This window comes from Curcuma longa, unplaced genomic scaffold, assembly GCF_044706935.1.
Source record: "Curcuma longa cultivar G26 ecotype Majalengka, Jawa Barat unplaced genomic scaffold, ITB_CL_G26_1.1 contig_18245, whole genome shotgun sequence".
NCBI lineage: Eukaryota > Viridiplantae > Streptophyta > Magnoliopsida > Zingiberales > Zingiberaceae > Curcuma > Curcuma longa.
This window is the reverse complement of record NW_027430772.1, coordinates 1-9,583: the sequence shown is the minus strand read 5'-3', so window position 1 is coordinate 9,583 and position 9,583 is coordinate 1. Positions and strand designations below refer to the sequence as shown.

The 9,583-nt window shown below is 35.1% G+C and overlaps 1 protein-coding gene across 1 annotated transcript; it reads left to right on the top strand.

The window, feature by feature from the left end:
* The first annotated feature begins 608 nt into the window (after positions 1 to 608).
* LOC141816798 (uncharacterized) lies at positions 609 to 8,488 on the top strand. Its single transcript, XM_074704528.1, has 23 exons — positions 609 to 656; positions 1,410 to 1,946; positions 2,085 to 2,193; positions 2,268 to 2,346; positions 2,441 to 2,521; positions 2,618 to 2,752; positions 2,857 to 2,978; positions 3,344 to 3,508; positions 3,587 to 3,692; positions 3,786 to 3,891; positions 3,978 to 4,091; positions 4,219 to 4,391; positions 4,467 to 4,584; positions 4,807 to 5,031; positions 5,615 to 5,805; positions 5,889 to 6,056; positions 6,285 to 6,390; positions 6,570 to 6,707; positions 6,841 to 6,999; positions 7,083 to 7,286; positions 7,377 to 7,571; positions 7,635 to 7,706; positions 8,429 to 8,488. The coding sequence occupies exons 1-23, from the start codon at positions 609 to 611 to the stop codon at positions 8,486 to 8,488; spliced, it is 3,411 nt and encodes a 1,136-aa protein (XP_074560629.1).
* Positions 8,489 to 9,583: the final 1,095 nt, after the last annotated feature.

Sequence of the window (9,583 nt, the reverse complement as noted above, 5' to 3'; positions counted from 1 at the left end):
AATTAATTTTTAGTAATAAATAATCGTCTATTAGAGTTATTAATTTTAGATATATTTATAATTATGTGTACGTAGATTTCTATAGACAATTGTCAATAATTTCTAATAATTATGGACTTCTAAAAGAATATTATAATTTTCACTATTATATTTTTACAGATAATTAAAAAAGATCCTCTAAATCTAAATTTTATGATCAAGGTGGAAAAATAAGTAGGGTTTTGACTGAACTGAACCGAACCGGCAGTTGAACCAGGAAGGAAACGGGTTATTCAACCGATCTGACCTGCTCAAATTTCGCATTTGATGAGTTCGTCGTTGTGCCAACGTGTCTGGATCGAGCATTTGAATTCTCTCTTTCTCCCTAATTATTTTATTTATTTTACTTGCCAAACTAGCCGTTAGTCTCCGCTCCACGACGCTGCTATATCCACACTCGTCTTCCCCCACGCCCCCCACTCTCTCTCTCTCTCTCTCTCTCTCTCTCTCTCTCTCTCTCTCTCTCTCACACACACAGAGCTGCTGCTAGCTGCGTTTTAAACCCTAATCGATTATCCACGCAAATTCTTGTTTTCGTTCTCCCTCTGTCTCTAAGATTCAACCTCAGAATGTTCACCGAAGGGCTCGACGAGACGGCCATCAGCTGGATTAATCAGGTATGCTTAATTCTCTCTCATCCCTCCTACTCACGTCATTCGCCCATCCTGTTTCTCTCACTTCCTTGCAGCAGTCACCTTGAATGAAGATGCTTCCTTTTTCACCTTTTTAATCTTGGTTCAAGAACGGAAACCGTTGCGAGAAGTTTCTGGTTGTGATTTTATTGCATCAGTTTGCTTGATAGTTCGTTTTTCTGATCTCTCTGGTGAGTTTGGATTCTTGTGCTTCGGGAGAGGAACTTTTCGATGGAGTTCGTAATCGTTTATTTGGGTTTTTCTTGCTGATTCCTAGTCTTTTTCCTGCCTTTCTTTTTGCCCCACACTGGTTTCGTGGACTGACTTTTGGTTTTATAATTATGTATGTTCACGTTCTTTTTGCGTGTTGGCTTTTGTAATGCTGCTGCACTTCTTTTGGTTGCTATAGCTGGTGTAAAATTCTTTCCTTTGTTAAAGATTGCCTTTCTTAACACGGCTTTTCTTGGAGATTTTTCACAATTGTAAGCACCTTCAATTTTGACCTTCTTCACCCCCCCCCCCCCCCCCCCCCCCCCCCCCCCCCCCCCCCCCCCCCCCCCCCCCCCCCCCCCCCCCGTTTTTTTTTCCTTTTTCTTTGTGACATCCGAATCTTCTTGGCTCCACATTCATTCCTTTTGGCTTATATACTTCAATGTGCTTCTTACTTACTGTCATGATTATAGCGGTTCTATCTGGTTCGTAACATAACAATTATTTATCTACGTATGAATGTAGCAGGGATCAAATGTTGCCAACAAGTCTCGTTCTCCTCTGACGGAGAAATATTCTCTGGATTCAGCTGTCTACCAACAATTTCCACCAAAATGCAATACGTTCTTATCTTCAAAAGTTTTGCCGCATGTAAAATTCCATTCAGTCTTGCTTAGTCCACACTCTCACTTGTTGGCTGATTCAGAGGAAGAAGAGAGTGTTGCTTCAGTTCAAGAAGACTACTACGCCAATTACTCTGACACCTTTGAGGGAAGTTTACATTTTAGTGGTGATTCTGATCTCTTTGAGAAACCAGGTAAAGGAAATTTTGAGGAAGAAATCGTGTCTGGTGAAAATTTGAGCTGCGAGCCAGTAGGAGAAACAGGTAGGGAACAGAGGCCAACTTTGATTCGTGGGATTTCAAAGGAGAATCTACGGGTACGAATAGAAGAAAAAAATTCATCGGATGATGAAAAGGCAAAAAAAAGTTTGAATGCTGATACAAACACAGTCTCAGATACATTTTCCCTGAACGATGAAATAAATGGCTTCCCCAATTCTCATGTATAAATTTATTCCTCATCCATCACTGTTTGAAATAAGATTTTGACAATTATTTAATGATTAGTCTTCTGATTTATATGTATTTGAACAAACTTTGTATATTATGGTTACCAGCAATTGTTTTGGTTTACATTTCAGGTTCATATTTTAGATGAATTCAGGGCTGAGAATTTTCAAGAACTTGGAACACCCAGTGCTCCTCCCATTTTTGCAAACAGAAAAGAGTCTAGCACCTCAAATTCAGAATGTAAGGAATGAGTGTAACATTCATATAACACCAATGGAATTTAGAGATAGCTAATTGTTGCATATACCCATTAGGTGAAAAGGTTAGATTAAACACAGAGGTTTCATCTGACAATCCAATACAACCACAAGAAGTTGGAGAGACTTCAGCAGGGTGAGATTTTCGGCTTAACAAACTTTATTTTTGCAAGGTATTTTTGTTTCATCTATTAATCATAAATCAGAATCTAAACTTATTGTGTATGCAGAAGCCTATCCGTGGAACAAAATGTGCATGCTCCTATGTCTGAAACAAATTTGGCTTCGCAGACATCAAGCTACAATACCAGGTTTGTCCATTATCTCAAGGGTGACGAGTGTTTTATTCCATATCTTAATCTATAGTCAAACCTTTAGACATTTTCTGTTGTCAATATGATTTACAGTGTCCAGAGTGCATGGCAAACATTTATTGCTTATGATGCGTGTTTCCGTCTGTGCTTGAATGCATGGGGAAGAAACTGCATGGAGGCCCCGGAGTTCCTTCGAGATGAGTGCATGACTCTCCGCAATGCATTTGGGTATTTGTTCAATAATTTATAATAAGTTTGATAATCTTGAATGTGCATATCGTTCAATATTTGTAGCTTTTTTGTAGGAGTAACATACTTTCATAATCAAACAGATTGCAGACTTTCTTGCTGCATCCCAGAGGCCAAATACTAGGAGACAGAATTAATGCTGAGAGAAAAGAAGGAACACATGCAGCTAAAGGTAGGAAAATCATTGGACAACTGGAGGTAGAAGGTAATTTTTTTTCAATTTACTTTCACTTTAAAAAAATCTATTTTGATTCAACTTATTCACGCTCAGTTTGAAGTTTCCATTACCACTAATTTGGTTCTTTAAAATCAGTGACTGTACTGAGGAACTTTTTGTTTGAACAAGAAAAAGATATAAATTATTTAGGTTTATCTTCATCTAAAGATTATATATATTGTCTCTCTTTTTTGCTTCAAGATGCACTGCCTAGTTGTATATTGCTTAATTCTGCATGTTTTACCTTATTTTTAAAAAAAACAAAGTCATATTGGTCAATCTCCAAGAGTTAAATTCTACATTATTATTCATTCTTGCAATATATAAACCATGAGTTTCATTATTTATTTCAGTGAAAAGGATTCGTCTTATAGCTAAAAGAAGAAAGCTGCGATCTATTTCTTCTCACAGAACATTATATATGCAAATGGGTGCGGATTATGTTAAGAAAATGTCAGATATTTTGAAGAGTCAAATTAATTTGCTACGAGCAACCTATGAACCCATTGCTTCCGAAGGTTATAAAACAAAAAATTTGCTCCTTTTAGCCAGCATTTTTGCAAACATGTGCTTAATAATGTTATTCTTTTTTGAAGAATTTATGCATTGTTTTCTACAATTGAAGAACTCCAGTAAAGATGCACCTAATGAATCAGGTTGTAGTGTGTGCTTGAAACCTGGCACTGGTGATTCTCATGTCTTGTAAGTTCAAATCCTTATCTAACTCCAAATCCTGAGCTACTCAAGATTTTCATTTTATGCACATGAAGTGCTCATCTGCAATTTACTTTTCAGTTTTCCAGAGAATCAAGAAGATTCTATTTTGATTGAAGTCCAAGATATAAATCAGGTCAACCATGGTCATGCTGCAATACCAATTTCATCTCTCATTGAAAGTCATGTATGCTTCTGTTCTACCTTCTTTTATGGATTCTTCAATAGAGTAATCTATCTAAAACATACTAATCCTAGATTTATTCAATAAAGCAGGGAGAAGTAACAAAATGGTTCCCTCTATATTTAGAAGAACATGGTTGTGTAGGAAAACTTCAGCTTTCATTCACTATCTTTCACTCTTCTGATAAGTTGGCTTCTACAAAGGTGTTTCTTATTATTGGCCTTTCAAGTATAAACATTCATTTAGTTTCAGTACCAATGTTGAGATTACAAGTGTTAATGATTTTGTGCTATGTTAAGATCACAATATGGCCAGATTTTTTTGGTGTAGATGTTGCAGGGTGGTCCAGTTGTTGAAACAATGCTATATGATCTGGTACTAGAGGCAGCAATGAGAGCTCAAAATATTCATTCAAAGAATTTACATATACATGGTCATTGGAAGTGGCTTTTAAATGAGTTTGCTGATTATTATGGAGTATCTAATGCATATACCAAGCTAAGGTAATTGAACATAATGTAACACATGACAGATACTTGATTTTTGTTAATCATAATTCTAGTTTCAAAACCTTGTAGGTTTCTTTCATCCATCATGAGTATTGCAACACCTATAAAGGAATGTTTAGAGCTTATACATGAACTTCTTTTACCCATCATCAAAGCTCGAGGAGAAAAAAGTCTAACTAGACAAGAGGTATTCGTGCACTGTGTGCGAGCAGCTTAGAAATTACAAACTGTCAATTGTTGAATTTAAATGGATGTTGATTAAGTTTTTTAAAAAAAATCAGAGAATAAGATTCTTGATTAGACAGGAATCACTGATTTTGTTTCAGAACGATCGCTAGATTGTGTTTTCAAACTGATTATAATCTTGAAGTCTTGTGGTTACTCATCAATTTTTTTCTGTCCATCACAGCGAAGCATACTACTGGATTGTGATGATCAAATTAACAATTTGTTAACTACTACTTTTGAGAACTACAAATCATTAGATGAACTCTCACCAACAGGACTATCTGATACTTTTGGCTTAATTCTGGTGTCTGCTGCACCAGCTTTACTACCTGCTGTACAGATATTCACCCTTTTGCATGATATACTCTCCCAGGAAGCTCAAAATATTTTGAGAAATTATTTGCAGGTAGGTCATCAAAATATATGTTTGATTGTGTCGATTGCATCGTTGAGTTATTCCATATTTCAATCTCGTTATTTTACTTGTGTAACAAAGTTGACCATTTCTCAAACAGCCTTGTAGATTTTGCAAACCATTTAAATTTTTTGTTAGTCTCTTCAAAAACATTAGTCAACTCCATGGATTTCCTTCAAAGAATTCATACAATCAGAAGGCTACCAATTCATGACAAAACTTGAACCAAACATGGAGTTCTTTCAAGCTGCAAATACAATTTTTTACTCCAAGCAAGCTAGATGCTTGCATATTTTGAAGGTTCTGCATAGTATATTGTCAGCAATTTATATAGGAAACTGTTTCTGTTCAGAAAGAGAAAAAATAATGTGTTTACTTGCTAATATCGTGCTTGGTAAAAAAATTTGTTTCTTCATTGTTATAATTGCCAGGACTCTTTCTTGGTTATATTATTCTTCACTATTAATTACCATTTTTCCTGAACTCCATATATACCAAGTACTTGTGATCCTCTTTGAAATATATGCCTCATTGCATACTTGAGATCACATCTTACCAAGATTTCATTTTACAGATTGCTGCAGCAAGGCGGTGTAGGCGACATATGGTGGAGACTGATGAGTTTATCTCAGGAAATTGTGATGCACTGTACACTGACCCTATGACTGTCTCAACAGCGTACCTCAAGATGAAAATGTTATGCTTGAACATAAGCAATGAGATTCAAGCAGATATCAAGATTCACAATCAGCATATATTCCCTAGGTATTTGATCATTCCAATGCCATCTATTAAATATAAATATTAACTTAATCTACTACTACCTTTCTTTGTTTTTCTTTCTCCAGTTCCATAGATTTACCAAGCATTACTGCTTCTATATATAGCACTGAGCTCTGCAAAAGGCTCAGAGGGTTTCTTGCAGCTTGTCCTCCATCTAAACCTGCACAGCATGTAGCAGAGATACTGATTGCAAGTGCTGATTTTGAAAGAGATCTTGACTCATGGAACATCAGGTATGTAATTATTTTGTCCCATGACTACGAAGTCTGATCTATTTAATATATTGTATCATTTCCATAAACAAGTTGAATGCTACTTTGGTCGCAAACCAGTCGAACTCAAATACACATTCTTGTTAGTAGGAAAAAAAAATAGTGATTCCTTGATAGGCAAAGAAACTGCATGCTGTTATTTCGTTTTTAGTTTGATTAATAGAAAAGTCTGGTGTCTGTCTTCTTCAGGTCAGTCCATGGAGGTTTCGTTTCAAAAGACTTGTTCCACCACTATATCTTGGTTTGGATCCAAGATACTCAACTTCAGTTACTTGATCTGTGCAAGGCAGAGAAGGTTCCTTCTCACATTAATTTTCTCTATGCATGCTAAACATTTGATATGGAGCAATAGCAACTAAGATAACAGAGTCATTTCTCCATGGACATCATTTCAAATCTGAACTTGCTATCAGTATCTCTGGTGCTAGACTTGGGAAGTAATTACTCATTCTTAACTTATGGTAGTTTTTGCAGATGTTATGCTCAGATGTATCCCCAAGTTTTTCAACCTCAACATTTGTTGAGCGTATGTATGAACAGATCGCTAAAAGCATAAATGAGTATGAAGTGGTTATCAGCAGATGGCCTGAGTACTTACTGGCTTTAGAAAATGTAAGTCATAATCTTTTGGAATGTTTATCTGTAGTAGCTGTTTCATTTTCTTAAAAGAAAGCACTAGCTTGCTCCATTTCTTGAAGCTTATTCTTAACCTAGTTACTATATATTTTTTTCATGTTACTTATAGGCTGTTGCCGAAGTAGAAAGAGCGACACTTAAAGCACTAGAAAAACAACACAATGAGATATTAATACCTTTAAGAGATGGGATCCCAAAGATACTTGAGAAGCAGGTGCAAAGGCTTACAAGGAGGCAATCCATATCCTTTTATGTTGTACCCAATCAGGCAAGTGCCTTATGTCTAGGCTCCAAATCCTTTGTAATAATGGAAAGAAAGCTAAATTTGTTGTTGTAATGGTTTCCTTGCAGCTAGGAATCTTTTTGAACACAGTCAAAAGAATCCTTGATGTGCTACATCCAGGAATTGAGCATATTTTAAAATGTTGGGCTTCATGCTTAACAATTGAGGACGGACATAACATATTTGGCGAACAAATGAATGGATTCACTGTCACATTAAGGAAAAAGTATAAGAAGTATATGCAAGCAATTGTAGAAAAGCTTGTCTGCAATGTGAGATATTTTTTTCTGCAAATGAATGGTTTCAGATAACTACAAGTTTTCTTCTCTTTAATACACAAATTTCCTGATGATTTCTTGCAGGCACAATCTAACCGAACCACCAGACTGAAAAGAATTCTTGAAGAAGCAAAAGAAGCAGCAGGTGAACCTGAGATTCGTGAAAGAATGCAGACATTATGTTTGCAACTAACAGATTCAATCCATAATCTTCATCGTATGTTCACAAGCAGGATATTTGTTACAATTTGTCGTGGTTTCTGGGATAAAATGGGACAGGTAAAAAAAGATCCTATACAATTCACAATTACTGTTCTATATTTCTAACTTGTTGCTCATCAGATTATCCTGACATTTCTCGAAAGCCGCAAGGAGAACCGAATATGGTATCGTGGATCTGATTATGCTTTAGGGGTAAGCAAAAACTTCCTCTGTATCCTCTTTCAAATTTATTAAAATTTACATTTGTGACTTTCAAATTCCTCTCTATATTGTGGCACTATTAAAATTAGCATCCGCTCGTTAATCAATGGACAGTAACATAATGGCATGAAGATTGAGTAATTAGACCATTGTTCTGATTTATATGGGGGTGAGTATAGAGAGTGCAAGACTCTACACCTCGCTCCGCGCTCGAGGGGTTTCCTGCTTGAGAAAAGTATGTACCTATTCTAAGTAGAACATGGTTGAGTGAGGTCCTCTTGATGATACTTAAGTACCAAGTGGCATGCTCTCAAAATGCCTTGTTATATAATTTTATTTTTGTGACCATTATCCGTACTATTCTTGATCATGTTGTGTCATTTTCAATAGGCATTAATAGTAGTACCATAAAGTGTCATCTATCCGAGATCAGTTAGAGTCGTTTCTTGTAAATGACAGCCATTTTTCTTGAAGTGCAAAGTTTGTATGAACTTTTGTGTCATCCTTCCGGTTTTGTATTTCTTGATTGTCTACGTGAGCCAAAAATTCAAGGTGCATACAATATCTCCTAGCCATTGAACTTGTCATAAATTATTTATATAATTCACCTTCATCGATCTGAAGTACGTGAAGTTTTGTCGAATTCTTTTGCAAATTTATTTTCCTTCAACTTATCTTATCCATTCATTTTTCATTGATTAAATTATATGCAGATCTTGGATGATCTTTGCATCAGAAATGCAGAAATTGCTTGGAAAATCATTGCAAGATAAAGACTTGGATCCACCTCGTTCAGTGATTGAAGCTCGGTCCATTCTTTGTTGAAAGCGAATATCCAGCTTGTCAAGTATTAGTTATTTCCTCTGCTCCCAAGTGTACAATAACAATTCTTGTATGTATTCATTCGTTGACAGACAAAATTTTCATGTATTATAGTAGTCCATATCTCTGTTCTTAACTAGTAGAACAAAGTAAATATTCCGTTTAAAACAAGGCTCAAGTAAAAAAGTATAGTTGGACTTTAAGAATGACATGAGATATAAATGTAATAAAAGAGACCACAAGTTGTTGTGATGAGATCCACACACTTTTGACTCCTGAATGCCTCTATATTTTCCACAATATGGGAAGAAAATGCATAAAATTGTAAATTAATTTTTATCTGTATAAATTATTTTTATGATAATTGCACTTTCAATAATTTATGGTATGATTAGATGCTTGATATAATAAAAGAATATCATCTTTAAGAAGACAATCTAAATTTAAAATTTTTTATGATTTATATTTTTTCCAAGAGATCAATATAAATTTTTTTCTCAAATTTTTAAATATTTTTAATATTGAAGAATTAAGTTTTTTTTAGCATTTTCTAAATTTATCTCTTTAACTGTTGTTTTTAGGTCAATAACTATACTTGATTATTATGTTTGACTTCTTTGTTTTTGAGGTCATTCACGTTGGGATCAGATGGTGAGATGGTTAATGAGTTAGAGACGTGAACAATGATTGCATCTACAATTATAAGTTCCAATTCTCTTGTTGCTTTAGCAAGGTCATACAATAGTTAATGCAGCAGAATAAAAACAACATAAACAAATTGCAAGGAGATTTACATGGTTCGGAACCCTCAATCCTATTTTCATGGCCTGACTCTTTAATGAGGCACTCTTGGAAAATTCACTATCATTCTCTTTCTAGATAAACTACCAAAAGTAGAAAAATTCTCTTGCAACATGAATAAGATCTAACCAACAAGAGATTAGATTAGCATAAAAATGCTCAACATAATGTAACTAATCTATTTTGATCAACCTTGAAGACTTCAACTTGGTTCTCTTTTGATCAAAATATGGAACTCCAGTTCA